This window comes from Myotis davidii, unplaced genomic scaffold, assembly GCF_000327345.1.
Source record: "Myotis davidii unplaced genomic scaffold, ASM32734v1 scaffold248, whole genome shotgun sequence".
Taxonomy (NCBI): Eukaryota; Metazoa; Chordata; class Mammalia; order Chiroptera; family Vespertilionidae; genus Myotis; species Myotis davidii.
In genome coordinates, this window is record NW_006299220.1 from 567,661 (window position 1) to 587,607 (window position 19,947).

At 46.0% G+C, this 19,947-nt stretch overlaps 1 protein-coding gene across 1 annotated transcript in view; it reads left to right on the forward strand.

Annotated features, from left to right (window-relative positions):
* Window positions 1-19,947, forward strand: part of AK5 (adenylate kinase 5) — a 207,756-nt gene that overhangs the window by 176,536 nt on the left and 11,273 nt on the right. The window contains exons 11-12 of the mRNA XM_006774690.2: window positions 12,934-13,097; window positions 14,885-15,001. Coding sequence (XP_006774753.1) covers window positions 12,934-13,097; window positions 14,885-15,001 — 281 coding nt within the window. The remainder of the gene's footprint in view (window positions 1-12,933; window positions 13,098-14,884; window positions 15,002-19,947) is intronic.

Below are 19,947 nucleotides of genomic sequence, written 5' to 3' on the forward strand. Positions count from 1 at the left end.
TGGAGACGGGGTGAAGATGGAGAGGGGGTGAGGATGGAGAGGGGGTGAGGATAGAGATGGGGTGAGGATGGAGATGGGTCAGGATGAAGGAGACAGTGTGAGGATGGAGATGGGGTGAGGATGGAGATGGGATCAACATGTTATGAACTGTAGGAGCTCACCCAGCAGTATAGGGCAGAAATGTTGAGAAACCATCACCCGAGTGCCTACCCTTTCGTCTCGCCCAAGACCTGAACCTTCCTTGTCTTCTGTTGATGGAAGAGTTAGAGTTATAAATTCCAATTTCAGAGTTTTTCTTAATTAGACATCTCATATGTCTCACTATTACTGTGGTAGGTTTTAGCTGACTGATTCCCAAAATCGCAGGCTGTTGGAGTTGTCAAAACAGAGATGAAAACTCCAGGCTAATAAGTGGTGGGGCCTTATAGGGTTGCCAGATTTAGTTAATAAAAAAAAAACCAGGACGCCCTACCCGGTTTTCCTCAGTGGATAGAGCGTCGACCTGCGGACTGAAGGGTCCCGGGTTCGATTCCCGTCAAGGGCACATGCCTAGGTTGTGGGCTCGGTCCCCAGTGGGGGGCGTGCAGGAGGCAGCCGATCAACAATTCCCTCTCCTCATTGATATTTCTCTCTCTTCCTCTCCCTTCCTCTCTGAAATCAATAAAAATATTTTTTTTTAAAAAAGACAACTAGTTCAATTTGAATTTTAGAGAAACAATGACAGTGTTATTGTAAGTACATCTCATGCAATGTTGAACTGGATGTCCCGTATTTCATCAGGCAACGCTATGGGGCCATGATGGAAGCCCCGGTCCTGGTTGACTAAAGACTGTGCTACATTTCTGAACAACAGGTTTGGTTTCCTTACAGGAGACGCTCTGGAGCTTAGCAGTTACCAAGGCACAGTGGGCCCTTGCGCACCATTTTTTATCTGCATAATAGATTACAAATTTCACCTGCTGCAAACAGTTGTAAGGGTTAAATAAATTATTACAAATGAAACACTGAGAGAAGATACTCATTAGATCAAATATCAAGTCAAAAGCCTTGTGAACCAGGTATCTTTATCTGAACAGTCTGCAATGACAGCTCAAACAGGTTTGTCTCTGACCCACTCCATTGGTACCAAATAGGCCACAGTCTCCCTCCTATTCTCTCTGGTCTGATGCTGAGAAAACAGAAAGTTCACTTCATCTGCAAGGGAGAGGATTGGCTCTGCTATTGGTAAGGCAATGAGGATTTTTATCCATCATCATTTTACCCAGTATTCACTTCTGATAGAACCATTATCTCAGCATTATGACACTGTAAATATTAAATAACCACAAGACTCCCTGCAGTGACCACTGGGAGTTCACAGCAAATTGCTTCCCTTAGATTTTCTAGTCTAGAAGTTCCAAATCGAGCTAATAATCAGAATCACCAGGGGAATTTTCTTGAAGATCATCTCTTTATTATGAAAATATTTCAAACATTCAGCAAAGCTGAAAGAATTTTATAGTGAACGCTTGTATATCCACCACCTAGATTCTACTGTTAACATTAACTTGTCTCATCACAAATCGGTCCTTCTATCTGTCCATCAAAACAGTTTCTTTTCCCTTACACATTTCAAAGGAAATTGCAGATATCAGTATATTTTCTCTGGGGACCTTTCTAAAACTGTAAATTCCCAGGCTTCAACCCTAAAGGTTCACAGATTGACTGACTCAAGAATGTTTTCAATACCCCAGGTGATTCTGATACACAGACAGTTTGGGGAGAGTATCAGTCAGAAGAAGTTAAGTTCTACTGTAGTAACAAGTAAGCCTTCCTAAAAATCTCTGTGTTGTAGGACAACAAAGATGTTTCTTCTTCTGTTTCCTCCTCTCCCTCCTCCTCCTCTTCATGTTCTTACTCTGAATTAATGCTACGGGTTCATCGACAGTTGACTGACCTTCACTCTGATGACCACACTGATTGAGTCCCTACTATCTAAGTCATTGCCAGTGTCATGGCAAAGAGAAAAGATACTTGGGAAACCTTATACTAGCAAAAAACAAACAAAACAAAAAACCTCTGCCTACATATGATACATATCTACCTCCGTCCACATTTCATTAGCCAAAGGAAGTCACTTGGGAACTCAAGTTCAAAATCATGGGGATGAATAATCTTTCCTCAATAAGGAGCAGTGTGGAAGGGAAGCTGGAATATTTAGGGAAAGTATACAAAATAACATGAGAAATCCCTAATTTATTCCAGACTCTTCAATTCAGATACAACCAAAGAAACAAGGTGACTCTCTCAAGATCACTCAGCTAGTCCAGTGCAGGAATGATGCAGAAACAAAGTCTCCTCATTTCCAATGTCATGTATAGGGCTACCTCCCTGAAGCTCCCAGATTGTTCATCATTCGTTCATTCAATCATTATCTACTATTAAGTGCCCACCATACATCAGGCATTGATAAATAGGACACAGGACCTGCCATCAAGAAGTTTCCAGTTCCATACAAAGTTCTTTCATATAACCTTCAGCTGACCCTATCACTGGACTGTCTCATCCTCTCATCAAATAACCTGAAGCAGCAATATATTTCAGACTAATAGAGATATTGTCTGAGGATAAAGGTCTATTTTTCTTCACTTTTTCCAGTCAGAGACAGTCAATTCCTAGCAACAGCCTGCTGAAACTTGGCATGGAGATGCCGCTCCCCCAGAGAGAATGTTTAAAGAGACTGACTCATGGGCTCACCGTGGATGAGGATCATTCCTAGGGCTCAATCAGCTCATGATCTGATGGCATAATAGGTTTCCTCTGAAAGGAATCATTTAATCATGAAATCCTTAACCCATCCTTGGCACCCATTTTCATTTAGAGAGAAAGAAATATTTCAAGGGTTAGAAATCTGATAGATTTTTTTTCAATAACTCTGAGGACTATCTAAAAATAGGATTGTTTGATTTGCAAAAGATATTTGATACCTCCACAAGCTATCACTGTAAAGACCAGCCATCCTTAAAGATGTTAAAATAGTGCCACAATATAAAATGCTGTGTCTAATCTTTACAGAAACAAAGTTATAGATTCCAATTTCAGAGTTGAAGGATAGTTAAGCCTCACTAACACTAGCTGCCTTATTTAACAAATAATAATCATGATGCTTATTGAGTGTTACACTATGCCAGCTACTGTAAAGCAACTCACATGTATTACCTCATTTTGTCCTCACAACAAATAGGCATTATAATCATCCCTATTTTGTAATTAGAGAGATTGAAGCTCAGAGTGGACAAGTAATTAGATCAAAGTTATCTAACCAGATAAAGGTCTGAGATGTGAACCTGGAACTGGAGTCCTTTGGTCCAGTGTTCCTTCTATGTAAAAGGGAATAGAGTTGTCATTTCATTTTTGTGGGGCCACACAGCTCCACAAAAGTTTGTGTTTCCCCCACATCCCACGTGGTTCAGGGTTCAGGATCTGGAAGAAGAGCCGCACACAAATGAAAGAGAAGAGACAAGAGATAATTTGGAAATACTGGAGGACCAGACGGGCAAGTCCAACTCAAGGGGAAGGACCTCCACCAGTGCCCAGTCCTCACCAGCCTTTTATTCAACTTTGGTTACACATAAAGCCCTTAGTCAGGCAGGTAATTGCGGTAGCAGACAGGCTATCTTAAAGGTCAGTAAATATTATATAAGGATTTACTCTGAGACTGTTTGGTCAGGAAATAGCTTGAGCCCCCATTGTCAGGACTAGACAATCGGTGCATAACTCAGGCCCTGCCGTGGGTTCAAGGGTCACCAGCCTTCTGGGATCCTTGTTTGCACTTCTCTGCTAGTGAAGACAATGGGCGGCCTCCGGCACCTAGGCATTGCCTGTGGCATTATGCAAGGTCCTGTGGGGATCCCAACATAAAGCCGTTTCTACTCTGTGTGCTTCACCCTGGCAAAGGAAGGAAGAGAATGTGGTTACACTGTGTGTCCTGGTAGCCAGGGGAAGAGAGAATTTCAAGATGTCTATGGTGTCAAATGGTGTTAAATGCTACTAAAGAATCAAAGATGGTAAAGACTAGAAGAAGGTCATTAAATAATGTGACAATTATGCAATCACTGTTGAACTTAAAAAAATCAATTTCAAAGAGTGATGAAGTTAGGGGGTAGCTTGCAAGAGTAAAAGGAGTCAATGAAAAAGGAGGAAATGAAAAAGGGTAGTTATAGGCTACAGGGGGGGAGGGGAAGGAAAGACTATAGGACAACTAGAGGATGCAAAGAATGGTGGAAATATTTTTACTTGCATTGAGGAAAACCAAGCATGTTGTTATACAGAAGAGAGAGGAGATAATGCCAACTGAGAGAAGTAAATGTAATGTGCACAAATAAAGAGAGAGTGAAGAGTTTGAAGTAGGCAGGAGAAAAGGATCCATTCATCAGTAAATTATTTTCTCAGCCACTATTATAAAGTGTCTACTGTGTTTTAGTCACTGTGTTTGAGTACCATGGTGAGCAAAACATACCCATCTATAATAATAAAAGCGTAATATGCTAATCAGACCTGACGTTCTCCCCGACGACCTTCCGGACAAAGCCAGGGCTGCGAGGGAAGCCTGGGTCCCGGGTGCCACAGGAAAGCCAATGCCAGCAGCTAGGGGACAGAAGGCCTACTCTTGCACGAATTTCGTGCATCGGGCCTCTAGTATCCTATAATTGTGGACCATGGAGTCTAATATGGAAGACAGACTTTAAGTCTAATATATATATATTCCAGACTCTTATATAAGTAATATATATAACCTTCAGCTGACCCTATCACTGGACTGTTTCATCCTCTCATCAAATAACCTGGAGCAGCAATACATTTCAGACTAGTAGAGATACTGTCTGAGGATAATGGTCTATTTTTCTTTACTTTTTCCAGTCAGAGAGAGTCAATTCCTAGCAACAGCCTGCTGAATATACACACACACACACACACACACACACACACACACACACATATATATACACACACACACATATATATATATATTATACACACACACACATATATGTATATATGTCACATTATTATTATATACTGTGAAAAGTGCTATGAATGAAAATGCTACAAGAGCCAAAGCAGAGAAGTTGGCCTTAGGCTGAGTAGTTGTATAAAGTCTTCCAAATAGGAGAAAGAAGGAATAGAAGAAACATATGTGTTGGAAATGTTGAGGAAAGAGATCATCTTCACCTTCTTAGTGAATAGGAAGACTAAAAATGTGTAAGAGTGAGAGGAATAAGACCATGAGTATTTAAGGACAATAGGACAATGGGGAAATGTATTAGAATCCATCCATGGACATCCAATTTAGTATCAGCAAAAGAGAAATATATTTGCCAAGAAGCATTAAAAGCTATAAATGAAACCCAGTTGGCCTGATTTTCTGACTTGCTCAAGGAATTCTTAGCAACCCAGAGTAGATGCATATAAAGTAAATGGTGGGCTGGGCAGAGAGAGCAGCCTGGTGGTTCTCAAGGGAGCACAATATAATTCAAAGGGAGCAAAGGATTCAAAGTTACTAGGAAAGGCCTTGTGTCCAGATGGACAGGGAAGTAAGTGGAACCCAAAGGACGTGGACCAACTCAATGAGTCACAGTGAGGATCCAGAGAACAGAGAACAGTTGAATAGAAGGAGGTCAAGGGAAAAGAGAGAGGGGGAAGGAGATGTGAACAGAGAGAGAGGATAGACGGGTGTGATGACGAACACTCATGTTCAGCCAAATCAATAGGGAGCTAAAGTTGTGTCAGTGATGGTCATTGGTGCTGAAGAGGTTTAAAGAATGCTGAGGCTGGGGTGAGGTGGGAATGAAGGCCTGGAGAACTTAACTGACAGCAATCAGACCTAGAGAATGCTGTGCCTTACAGGAAAACTTTGTGTTTTCTAAACCAGATACATATGTTTGCAGGTACACACACGTACGTACACACATTGTAGGAACACACACGCACGTACACACATATATATCTTACCTGTAAGTGGTCTGGACATCTTGAAGTGACTTATTGTTGGATTATATTTCTTCCAAACCACGATATGCTGGATGACAGCCTACAGATGTAACTCAGGAAGAGTTAGAGGCCTGAGTAACTTCCTCTCATTTATCAAGTACCAATTTCTTGGAAAAGAGATAGAACAAAGGAAATTTTCAATGAGATTTGGGACAAAGAGACAGATTTCAGAGACTTTCCAAATGTAGACTCAACTTTTCAAAGTTGCTTAGCAACTGGTTGGGTATGGGAGATGAGGATGAAGGAGAGGCAAGAGGCAAGTGTATAAAGTGTCAAAGAGTTGGTTCTTGCTCCCTACACCCATTTTACAGACGAGAAAGCTAAAGCTCAGAGAAAATAAAAGACTCATCCATACCCACATGATTAATAAGTGTCAGAGCCAGGCTTTGTTGCTAGATCCATCTGTCCTGTGCATTTCCCATGGAGGCAGGTTAGTAAGAAGCTAAGAAATCCCTTGACAAGTGGAATGAGGAAACAGAGACAGATAGTAAACAAAGACCTAGCCAGCTAATAAATCACAAGATCACATCTCCCCTAACCAAGGATACTTACACCTCTCCTCCCCAATTAGAGAGTCAGTAGCTTAGACACCCGAGTCAGGGAAATAGATAACAGAGACCCAGTTGATGCCATTGGTGCCAACCAAACCCCAGAATGGATGAAGTCAGGGGAATAAATAACAAAAAAACAACTAGAACCAGACAAATCCAAGATAAAAGTAAAACAGTGAAACTGGCCAGAGAATGATCCCAAACTCCCCTATATGCTCATCCTGATGCATAAGCATATCAAAGGACACAGCCGGAAAGTTGTTCAATAGTCTGTTGAGACCCTCCCCTGAGACCTCCCCTAAAACTCCTACCTTTAGAAAACAGATAAAAAACCTTTAAGACAAAGGAAGCCAGTGCACACTCCCCCTTGAGCATGCCCACGCCCTCTCTCCTTTCCTTGGGAGTGCATCTTTGCTTTCTTTCTCCTGAGCTCTAAGAGTTCCCATGAGACTTGCAACCAGGGGAGCAGCAGACAGCAGCAGCTCGTCCAGAGCTAACCCCCTGAACCTGTCTCCCAAGCCTTTCCTTTTGCCTCTGTAACCTGTTTCCTGAGTCCATGAAGCCGAGCATGGCTCACTTCTTCTGCTTCTGTCACTTTCTTTCCTGAGTCCACACAGCCCAGCTGGCTCACTTCTATGACTGTGACTTCCTTTCCTGGGTCTAGGCAGCCCAGCCTTAACTCACTCCTGTTACAGTGATCTTGCCACTTCTATCTTAAGCCCTTACTTTGTTTCACTGTCCCAGCTTTAATAAACCTACTCTCAAAATCACCTGAACTCGTGTTATGAAAACTTCCCTGCACAAAGTCAAGAACCCACACATTCCAGACTGTGCTGGGCAGACCCACCTCGGTCCCAGTCCCTTTCTAGTGACACCATTATGTTTTACTCCTTCCCTCCAGCCATTCTCTGAGGGACTCTGCCATGTTCCACAACACTTTACTGAATATACCAAGCTCAGTCTTATCCCCTTCTCTTGCACATTTTCCCTGTGTTGGCAAAGGTCCTTGTGCATGCTCATCAACCACCCTTTCCCTGCCTGGGCGCGGAGTCTCTCCCGGGGCTCCTGCAGTAGTGTCACAGCCTTATCACACTCTGTGACACTGGGTTCACCTGTCATCTTCCCATGAGACGGTGAATTCTCTGATGGAAAACACAGCACCCCTGAGTCTGTTTATTCCCAGCACTCAGCACCGTGTCTGACCTACTAGTATACTCGCTGCCCAACATGTTTGTCAAATGAAGAGCTGTATTACTAGGCCTCATGCTTAATTCCAGGTTGCATCCTACAGTTAATAAGATACAATAAAATGTCCACAAAGGACATTATAACCTGCTCTCTGCCATTACTATTTAAAATCTTTAAAAATCAAAGCATAACAGAAACCTACATACATGCATTTGTTTGGATCGGGGGTTAGCGGCTGACCTGCCTGACATTGCTATTTGTTTGGGCTTTGTGAGCACAGAGCGTGCTGGAACACCCCAGCCTTGCCATTTCACCCGCTTTACCCTGAGGCCAAGCACCCTGCAACAGTTGCCTAGGAGCGGGAGGTCTTCTCTTGCGGGGCCCAGCTAATGAACCCAGGAGCCGGCTCCTAAGAAAGAGTTACTCCAGTAAATACAAAGCACCCTGGAAACGGGCTCAGGTGGGCAGGCGAGGTGAGGCCGCTGGTTTCAGTTCCAGTTCCACGAGAATGCTTGAGTGAGGATACAGACATGGCCCTTCCCTCCTTTCCTACATCCCGCCCTCCATCCCTTTTTCCCTCCCTCCTTCCTTCCTTCCTTCCTTCCTCCCTTCCTTCCTTCCTTCCTTCCTTCCTTCCTTCCTTTCTTGCTTCCTCCCTTCCCTCCCTTTCTCCCTCCTCCCTTCCTTTTTTCCTTCCTCCCTCCCTCCCTTCCTTCCTTCCTTCCTCCCCCCCTCTCTCCCTTCCTTCCTTCCTTCCTTCCTTCCTTCCTTCCTTCCTTCCTTCCTTCGTGCAGTGCTGAGGGAACCTTAGGGGGAAATAACACGCTCAGCTGTGAAGTGGGAGTTGACAGTATTTTCACTCGCACAATATAGCACCTTTGACCTCCCCTGACAAAAATGTTAAATTACACTGGAGGTTGAGAATAAAGATTTTTCGCTTTTTTTTTTTTGAAGTGTTGACAGACCCCTTTAAAATGGGATCTCATATTCCACTCTCTTTGTGGGTCACAGGATGCCGTATTGAGTATAGGTTTGCTTTGGGGGTTAAGCCTTGAGCAATGAAATGATACCCTGAAAACCAGTAAAATGACATCAGTGTGACAACCCCTCATCTGCTATTGATTATCTTGTCACCAGAGGACACAGACTGCTCATCCTGATATGTGGCACCGCAAACATTTTTTTCCATGCAACCAATTATCCTGGAGGGATATCAAGGCCCCGTTGGTTATTTTAAAAATAGAGGCTCAGTGCACAACATTCGTGCATCATGGCGAGGTGGCACTCAGCCTGGCCTGCACCCGTTAGCAGTCCGGGAGCCCTCGGGTGATGTCCGACTGATGGCTTAGGAGTGGGCCTAAGCTGTCAGTCAGACATCCTTAGTGCTGCCACGGAGTTGGGAAAGGCTCCCACCACCACTGCTGCGCTCACCAGCCATGAGCCCAGCTTCTGGCTGAGAGGTGCTCCCCCTGTGGGTGCACACTGACCACCAGGGGGCAGCTCCTGCATTGAGCATCTGCCCCCTGGTGGTCAGTGTGTGTCATAGCAGCCAGTCCTTCTGCTGTTCAGTTGATTTGCATAGTAGCCTTTTATTATATAGGATCATAAGTAAAAGCCTTGAAGGCATGCAAATAACAGTATATGAAAACTCATATTCCTACTAGCAGTTGTTGGGCCGTACTATAGTGGTGAAAATCACTTTGTTTTCCAGTTAGGAGCCATGGGAAGAATCAAGGCATTGTGTAAATTACTTACAACTCCACGGTGCCTGCACCATTTGGCCAAAGAATGCTAAGAATTTGCAGCTGCTGCTCCCACGAGAGGTTCCTAAGGGCACCCGCTGGTGTTTAACACCCAGCTGTTGTTATTTGAGCTGAAGATTTTTAATTGTTTTTCTGTTGAGATTTGTTAAATAACATTTTAGAGGACCAAAACTATAATAGCTGTATTAGCAGGATGCTGAAAGAGAAAAAATAACTGGAACGCGGCATTTTGGCCTGGTAAGCTGTGTTCGAAAATATCTTTTCCACATGACTGGCTTCCAGCCATCCCAGGAAAGGAGTTTCTGGGTAAATCGGTCAGGAGCTCAGCCTCGTGTTCCCCGTACTCATTTATCTGTAAGCTCTTCTTCCCTGAGTGGCCTTCTCTTGTTTCTATTATCTCAGCAGACGGGAGCCATAGTGCTTGGAGCAAACAGCATTAGCTGGCCAGCACCTGGTCCTAAGTGGCCAGCCTCTGTCATTGCTGTTTCCCCTGACATCTAGCCCACCCATGACTACACGGAGGGATCTAAACCCTCCCCACCTGGTTTAGGCAGCTGTGTGGATGAGCAGACCATAGAAAACATGGCCTTTCCTGTATTTCCACCAAGGCCACAGGGAGGGAATGAGAGGCCCTTCTACTGAGGAGAAACAACAACTGATGTTGTCCCTCAAAAGGGAAGTTGCCAAATATCCCAAGCAAAAGCTTTGGATGTGAAGAGAGGCAAGCCCGGAAAGCTGGAGATGAGCCATAAATCCTCACTGCCATATGAAAATATCAATCGTGCTTTGCATGTTAATGTTCAATATTCTCTTTACCAAGAAAACCTGGATTCCTCAGGTGTAATGGAGCACCTACTGTGTGCAAGGTGCTGTGCTAGTGGGGAACCTGGAGACCAAGTGTAAGCCAGGCCAAGGGCACATGTAAACCAGTCACTCCAACAGGGCCGAGGGGCAGAGAGCTGATTTATGGCCTTCAGGCCGAGGACCTCGAAGCGCAGAAGCACAGTGGCCTGGAAAAGCGCACCTTATTGAAGGGACAGTATGTGGTTGGACTGACAGTGTTGGACAAGGATAAGAAATGGGAAAAAAGGTTGGAGAGGTTAAATGCAACCCGAGTCTGGCTGGTTGAATGTCCCTCTACAGAGTTCAGATTCTATACTGCAGGGACTGGGAAGCCATTCAGTTCTAAGGAGCTGGGAAGTGGCATGCTTTTCAGGCAAATCATCCTGCCAGCAGGTGTGCTGTGGGCTGAGCACCTGAGCTCACAGCGGGGAGGAGAGGAAGAACGCCCTGGAGAGCCAGAGCCAGGCTTCAATCCTGGACCTGCTACTTACTGGCCTGAGGCAGTGGAGTTACCTTCGCTATGTCTCTGCTTCCCCATCTGTAAAATGGGGATAAGAACAGTGCCTGGTTCAAATCAATGCACATAAAATGCTTAGAGCAGCGACTAGACCACGGTTAGCTATTATTACTTTCAAATGTAAAATCCTAACTTAGCAACTAGTTGCCACTGGGGAGGCAAGGGAACGAGTCAAAGGTGTAATGCTCATCAGAGGAGCCTGGCAGATACCCAGAATTAATAACAATAACTAGAAAACGGCAGAAAATCACATCGAGGGACATTACAAAGGAACTTTATTGTCGAGTAAGACTCCCTCCACGTTCTGCGTGGAGTAGGGTTCGGTATCTGAAAGAGGAGCCGCACAACAAATGAGAGAAAAAGACACGAGATAATTTTGCAATATTGGGGGACCAGGCGGCAAGTCCCGAAGGACTGCCTCCCATTCTCAGGCCTCACCAAGCTTTTATTGATCTGGGATGCACCCATAGCATAGCCCTTAGGCAGGTGACCCCCTGCAACAGGCAGACTAGCTCATCAGCAAGGATTTACATAATAATAAATGGGGGAGTAGTTTCAGCTACCACTGTCTGGACAAACAGAGGTGGCGCCTAGCTCAGACCTCTGCTAGGGCTTCAAAGGCACCCAGCCTTTGGGGGGTTCTCTGACTATGCTTATGAGATAGTGAAGGCAATAAACAGTTTCCCACACTTTATAATCTTCAAAGTGTCAAGGATATATAGTGACAGGAGATTTGACTTTGGGTAGTGAGCGCATGGTGCGATATACAGATCTTATAGAAACCCACACCTGAAACCTGTATGTTCATGTTGACCAATGTCACCCCAATAAATGTAATTTTTTAAAAAGTGTTGAGGAGCCCAGCCAGCGTGGCTCCGTTGTTGAGTGTCGACCTATGAACTAGGAGGTCACCGTTCAATTCCCAGTCAGGTCACAAGCCCAGGATGCAGGCAATCCACGTGGGTGGCATGAAGGAGGCAGCCAATCAATGATTCTCTCTCATCATTGATGTTTCTCCCTCTCCTTTCCTCTCTGAAATATATATATATTTTTAAGTGTCGAGGAAACACAAAGGGACTGTTCTATCCTGTAGGACACCAGAAAGACATGACAACTAAAGGCAACACCAGACTTAGAACTTGATCCATTGGCTTCCAAAGACACTATTGGGACAATTGAGATAATTCCACTGACATTTGAGTGGGGTCTGAAGATGTAGCTATGTAGAAGCCTGTGCTTGGCTCCTTTTTCAAAAGAAATGACACAAAGTGTCCTGTAGTGTGAGGCATCAGGTGGGCAACTTATGCTCAGATGTTTCCGAAAGCTTTCTGTACTCTGCTTGTAAGTTGTCCGTAAGTTGGCAATTGAAAAGGAGAGCAATTTATTTTTAAATGAAGAGCTAGCATTTGTTGAGCATCTCTCTTTATTAGACACCGTGGCAGTGCTTTCACATGAGCAGATCGGTTCCCCAGGAAACTTGTCTGGCTTGCATCTCTACCCAAAGGGCATCCCTCTCCCCTCCCCTGAGACGCCCGGCCTGAGCTCCTCCCACCGGACCACCGGCCACTGCACTCACTGCTTGTGGTCTGTCTGTGATGCCGGCGCCCTCCTTGGGCAGTAAGCTCTTTGAGGGCAAGGACTGTAGCCCATTCTCCATGTGTCCACATCGCCCCCCATAGCTCCCGGTAAATCACAGTGCTCAGTGTATGCTCAGTGAATGAAGCACTGAGGCTTGTCCACCATGATGAGTACAGTCAAAAATGAGCCCTGGCCGGCGTGGCTCGGTTGGTTGGGTGTCCTCCTGTGCACAGAAAGGTCGCCCATTCAATTCGGGTTTCAGGTTCAATCCCCGGGCAGGGGTGTGCAGGAGGCAGCCAAGTCCATGTTTCACTCTCACATCCGTGTTTCTCTCTCTCCCTTCTTCTTCCTCTCCCTCTTCCTTTCCCTTCTTCTCTCTCGAAATATCAATTAAAAAATCTTTTTTAAAAAAATCTGAGGCACCAGACGTGGGATGCATGTCTGATGCGTGACTTCTTTCCAGGTGGCCCAGGCTCTGGCAAAGGCACGCAGTGTGCAAAGCTGGTGGAAAAATACGGATTCACACACCTCTCGACTGGTGAGCTCCTGCGTCACGAGCTGGCATCAGACTCTGAAAGAAGCAAATTGATCAGAGACACCATGGAACGTGGAGACCTGGTGCCGTCCGTAAGCAACAGCTGCCTCCCCGGCTGGGGGGATATTGTGGGGTGCTGCCTTTAGTCTAAGCTGCGGGAACAGAGGAGCCCAAAAGGACAAGGGCTGTATTCGAGTTCTCTCTGCGGAGCCGGCAGAGGCAGGCAGGAGATCCACGTTGTCCAGGCCCACGTTCCTTCTGTCTTGTTGCCCTGCCAGCTCCTTGAATATTAGCCTGTCTCACCTTTCCCCCCAAACTGGTCCCACTTTAGAACTGAAATATTTAAAGCAGAGATGAAGCGTGGTACAGCAAGGCCTAGAGATACAACCCTCTGTAAAAGAGAAAATAAAGTTTCCGTTATTGTGGGAGGAATGACAGCATTGTCTTGAACTTTGGTATCTTCCTTGTGTAGTTTAAGAATATGTATCTTTCTTACGTATCGTTGTTTATATGTGTTTTTTCAAGTCGCCATCCATTTCTGAGAAGCTGGATGCCATGGGTGTCAAAAACTATTAATTCCTCCCACGCCAAGTCCCAGGGTCTGTAACAGGGCTTGAGCTCACGGAGCTTTATGCTCCTCCTTGGCCGGCTGCATTGCCAGGAAGACAGAATGGCTCTCATGGAAAACAACAAACCGCTGCAATTGCCTCTTAGCTCGCTTCCTTGTGGCCACTCCTCCTTACAGTTTATTCTTTTCACAGCAAACAGAATGATTTCCTGAAAGTGTTTATCAAATTATTTTATTCCCTTCCCAGCATCTTCCGGTGGCTCCCCGCCACAGTTAAAATAAAATCCAGAGTCCTTCCCCTGGCTCTGTTCCCACCACTCGCCTTGCTCACACCCACCAGCCACCATTCCTCCTACAGGCCAGGCTGTGCGTGCCTCAGGGCCTTTGCACATGCTACGTCCTCAGCCTGTGTTCTCTTCCTTCACATATTCAGATAGATGCTCCTTTACTTCACCCAGATCCCTACTTTAATGTGGCAATTTATCAAAGAGACCTCCCTCACCACCTGTATCTCTTAGCCCTGCTTTAATTTTGTCCCCAGTGGTTCTCTCTAGCTGACTGTTACTTATTTGTTCATCTATTATCTGTCTTCCTCACTAGTATGTCAACTTCACAAGCAGTTAATTTCCCATTATCTAGGGATAGTTTCTGACCACCCTGTGGTGCCTGCATTCTCCGAGACCGTGGCCAAAGCTGGGGGAGCTGGGGAGCCAGGGAACAGGCTGGAGGCATTGCTCCTGCATCCCTTCCCAAGCTTCCGGACATCTCTCCTCTGTTACTTGCCATAGGCACGGGTCCTATCTACGTTTCTAACAGAGAAAGTGCTGTTGCTAGAAAATGCTACTTCATAGCTACTGAAAATCTTCTCAAGTTACTGGCTGTCAAAACTAATACATTTGCTGGTAAAAAATCAACAGTATGTTTTGCCTAGTTTTAAACTGCCATTCTGCCTAATTTATGGGGTGCTGCCATGTGAAAAGTGGCCACTATATTTTATCTAATCTAAGATGCCATTATTTTAAGACACCCCAGTAAAATATAACCAGTAAAAATATACCAGTAGGAAAAAAAACACTAACAATTAAATTATGCCCAGCACTGATTGTAAGATACCTACCAATTTCAAAGACATTAAAATGTGTGTCAGGGAGAGAATGAGGCTTAGAGTTGATGAGAAACAGCACATTTTCTGTCCGCTGTTAATCCTATCTGACCCGCCCTCCCTCTGGGCTGGGCTGACCGAGGAGCCCTGAGGCCATGCAGGCATTGCTCTGGGAGGAGCTCAGTCCTGACCCCTTCCCTCCGCTGCAGGGCATCCTTCTGGAGCTGCTGCGGGAGGCCATGGCGGCCAGCCTCGGCCACACCACGGGCTTCCTGATCGACGGCTACCCTCGGGAAGTGAAGCAAGGCGAAGAGTTCGGGCGCAGGGTAAGTGTCCTTGGGGATTATCCCAGGAGAGACGTGTGGGATGTCACTGAGGTTGGGAGATAAATGCAAAGTCTCTTGCCTTCCCAATGACATGAATCAAAACTTTTAGTTACAAATGGCAGAAACTCACACAAAGTCGCAAAAAAAGAAGAAGAAAGGGAAGGGATGGTAGTGATGGAGTTATCGGCTCAAGTAGCTAACCGGTCCAGGAGTGGCTCACTACATATCCAAATTAGTTTATCCATCATCTGACTTCTCCCAGCTCTTGGATTGTCCTTCCTGGGTGCTGGCCTCATTTTCTTCCTGTTCCAGGCTTGTCTCCCACCATCTAAGTGGCCTCACAGAAAAAGGTTTCTATCTGCCCAAGGGTCCAAGAAAAGCACCCCGGGTTGTGTTTCCTTATCCTGGGTTATTAGGTCACAGGCCCATCACTGAACCATTCACTCACTGTGGCCAAGGGGAAGATGGGAGGGAATTCCCAAGACTATCCCCATCCGGCCTGGAGGACCAGGGCGGAAACTAGAAGGGAGGAGGGAGAGTGGGCACCACACATAGTGAGAAAGGGAGGGGAAATTACCAGAGGAAAATCAGGAAGGCCCTTAGAAGAAGGCAGGGGAATGGACAGGCAGATTCAAAATATGCCATGGACAGGTGTGCCGTTTCATTACTGAACTCACGACCTTCTACCAAAACCGTTTTTTACATTCTGCTGGCAGGAGTTTGCAAAGATCCAGCAAGATATTAATCTGTCCCTGGGCAGAGTACATTTAGAAGATTCTAATATCAATCAGGCTTGTGTGCAAAAGAACACATACAATCTTTAAACTTGACCAGAACAGCAAAGATGCTGCAAAGATAGATGAACTGTTATTGGTTGATTCGTGCCCTGCAGGGACCCAGCATTTGTGCAGCCCCTCCAAATTACAGGCAGGTGATTAATTTGAAATTTGGCAAAGACAAGTACAGACATCTGCTCTTCTCCAGAGATTCAGAGCCATCAGCCTGGTTGAGAGCCTAGTGAACATTTCCTGTACACCCATCAAGCGTGCAGCTCCTCCAGGCCGGTGATTGGTTTTAATCACTCACCAGCCTTTCTGTATCAGAGATGGATATGCTTGATGCATGGGACCATCTGTTGCCGAAAAGAAATCCAGTTCAGTCCGTTAGTTAGGCTGCACTTTCGCATACCTGTCACTGACCGAGTTCTCTGAGGTGTAAGATCCTTTGAGGATTTGCTTGGCTACTGCACATGACATCACTTAAGGCCAAACGCAAGCTACAGCTGTGACCACAGCTCAGGGCTATGTCTGTATGTGATCTCTCTGCTACTTTCTTATCTTCCATTCCCAAGGCTGGTTTTCCCTCCATTGAATTGATCAGTGCCTTCCGTATCCAACATGGTGTATTAGGGGAGGCAGGGTGTCAGCAGATGTGTGTGTGTGTGTGTGTGTGTGTGTGTGTGAGAGAGAGAGAGAGAGAGAGAGAGAGAGAGAGAGAGAGAATATGAAGGAGGAGCTGGGGTTTCTAACCATCATCCCCATCTCCCACCCCAGTCGAGAACCCCTGGTTACAGTAACTTTGGGGTTCACGGGCCTGTATTCAGAGCCTGGCTTTCTAACTCACTGGCAAGAGCTCAATTTCTCTTCTATAAAATGTAGATTGAAAAGAGACACCTCATTGCTTGTTGGGACGATTGGGTGGAATTCTTGAGAAGTGCCTTACACATTTATAAGGCTGCATATGTGGTTACAGTTTTATTTTCAAAATTATTTGTGGTTTTGTGACTGTGGAAATAAAAATTATACAGATGTGAGGCAATACAGAAAAGTGTAAAACAAAGGGTAACCAATCACCCAGAGATGACACCTATTCTTTGACATATGTTCTTCCAGTATTTGTTATGTTTTCATATAGTTAAAATCATATAGAATACATAACTAACAGAGTAATAGCTGTTATTTTGTGAGCACTTAAAACGTCCTGGGAACTGAACTAGATGCTTTACGTACGGCACTTTATGAGTCTTTACGATCCTATTCAGAAGGCATTATCATCCCCACTTTAGAGATTCTCCTCATGTTGAGGAGGGGTGTGCTTCGCTGGCTCCCTAGTGTGGAATTGAAAAGCTTTCCTGTATTAAGCCAACATTTTACTCAACAACAGCCAAACTAAATACACATTACCACGAGCAAAATGCATGCACCTGCGCTTGGCTTTTCCCTCCCAGGAGCCGCTGAGCTGAAATTCTGCCCTGAGCCTGAGTATGCAGATCATTTGCCTGGATGTGAGAACGATGATATGACTGCCCCTCAGCTGATACCCTTAACTCTCTCAGAACATTTTTCATCACCAGAATCAGCGATTCTGTGTATAAATGTGTTCTAACCTTCAGAATGAGCTTTTAGGGGGGCAAAAAAAAGAAAGAAAGAAAGAAAAAGGTTGAGTCTGACCAGGGGATGTTCCTGTAGATATGTGGTAGTTGTTTGGAATTTGGGGAGCCTTGAGGACCCCTTGGGATTTTCCACTAGAGATTTTCTGTTCTAGTCATCTGACTTCTGGGTCTTCCGAGAACTCTGAGCTGGGTAATGGGGTAATGGTGGCAATGGGGTGGTATTATTATTAGGGTTGTGTGTTCAGGAATGCTGATCCGACCCAGATACCCCTCCTCTGGTGAGGTTGCCCAAGGGGATATCATATACCTCAGAGAGAGAGCCATGGGAAGTTGGCATTCCACTTTATCGTTAGCCAGGAGCCCTTCCCCTTCACGACCCCTCCCCCCAGTGCAGAGACAGGTACGTATGCTGGAGCACGTGGCCTAGACTAAATGCATGGGTGGGGTCTCTAGCTGATTCTAAACCAAAGTGACCATCAGGGGCTTTTACTGTTCAAAGTATTTTACTGTTCAAATGTATTGCTGGTCTAAGGGCCGCAATTTTAGAATCAGTGTGGAAAACAAATCTACCTTGGGGGGCTTGAGGGTGGGGGTGGAGGTGGAAGAGTGTATAGGGGGGCAAATGGTGATAGAAAAAAATAAAATTAAACTTTTCAAGAAAGAAAACAAAACAAATCTACCTCTGCCTTCTGCGCTTATTTTGGTCCCGAGAGTCATTTCCTGCCAGCTCCTGCTCAGATACACATGATCTCGGCTTGTATCTGCATGAGTCCCTGCATCACCTGTTCTGTCCCCACGAGTGGCCTGAAAACCGCCACAATTGGGAAAACCGCCTGGTCTTCTCATGCAGCCCCAGCCAGAAATTGCTCCAGGTAGCCGAACCCTTTAACTGAACCTTAGGCTGCCTCCCAAGCTCGCCCTCTGCTGGTGGACAAGGGTCATTTTCTCCGAAACTTTCACCCGGCCTTTCTTGCTGCTCAAATACTCATTTTCATTTCCCAATTATCACAGCAGAAAAGTTGAATGACATATTCCAGAGGTTTGTTTCACTCTTCTAGGCTTGGGAGAGATTTCCCACTCTGTTCCTTAGAGTGGATCCCTCAGATGGGGGAGATAAATGTCTGATCAGCACTTACTAGCAACTTCCCATTCTGTGTGTTCCCTCAAAGCTCTCCCCAGCCTGACTTCGTTACCATCCCTCCCAGGCACTTTCTACAGCGGGGCGGCAAGCCTTTGTGTATTCTTGCAGCCTGATCACTGCAAGACCAGGAGGGAGCAACAGTGTCTTCTGATGCAGGGTTGGGATTGGTAGTAGAGGCAACACAAACACAGAGATGTCAGGGGCAAAAGAATATTCAAGAGAAGCATGGGGAGCTGGGAGATTCCTGCTACCGGTCATATCATCGTTATTCATTCATTAAGACGTTTCTCAATCACCTGCTAGTGTATGTGACCTGGGACCAGGAGCTGAGCACTCCTCCCCCTGCACACAAAGAGATTGTAGCCTACTAGGGGAAATAAGCATAGTAGCTAACACTTACTGAGTGCTGTGTGCCAAGCAACATACTTCCATCGCCTCATTTAACCCCATTTAATCCACACAGCAATCCTGTGATCACCCTCATTGTACAAAAGAGAAAATTTGGGGTGCAGAGAAGCTGAGTGACACTTTCAGTTGGTGATGAAGTCAGGCAGCTTAAAATAATTGGTTAATTTCCCTAACAGGGCTCTGGGGTTTGATGGGCCCCGTTGTCACTTGAGGTCCTTTATTCAGCCGAACATATACAATCCAATAGTGGCGAAGGCTGAGTTTCAGCTCCGGAGCCAGGGCTGGGTGTCTAAAGCAGCAAGGGCTGAAGAGCGGCTGTCCTCGTGGCCGCTGTCTGCGTGCCCGGCTTGGGCCGCCTCCCAGCTTAGCAGGCATAATGGCGGGCCATCTTGGATGGTTGGTGGCCAGGCAGACACTGCAAAATTTCTTACGATCTTGCTTCTAAAAAAGCATACCCCATCATTTCCACTGCATGCCGTTGGTCAAACAGTTACAGGTCGGCCGAGGCTCAAGCAGGTGTGGGCTCGCTGTCTCAGTGGGGAAAGAGCTTACAGTACCCGGGCAAGGAACGAAGACCATCTCGGAGACACGTCACCACAGCAGGGTGGGACCCCCAGCAGCCCAACTCCAGCCATGCGTGCGCCACCACCACGCTGTACTCACTCCCACTGATGCAGACACGGCCACAGGACACTGCTGGTAGAGGGTGACATGGGAAGGTCAGAGAACACACACGCCCCTCCCCTTGGTGTGGAGCGCAGGAGGCGACCGCCCGGGTGACCAAGGCTGAGGGCGAGAGGCAGCTCCGAGGCATTCTAAAGAAACCACAGGCCTGAAAATGAGGAGCCGAGACATCCACCATGTAGTTCTAGGCCCAGGAAAGGAACCCGAAGGCCAAGAGAGGGACGAACTAGGGGTCCCAGGCCTTTCAGAACATCACAGAATGGAATTTCTGACTGTGCTGTCCCCTCCCCCTACCCCCTTCCCCCCTTACCCCACACTGGA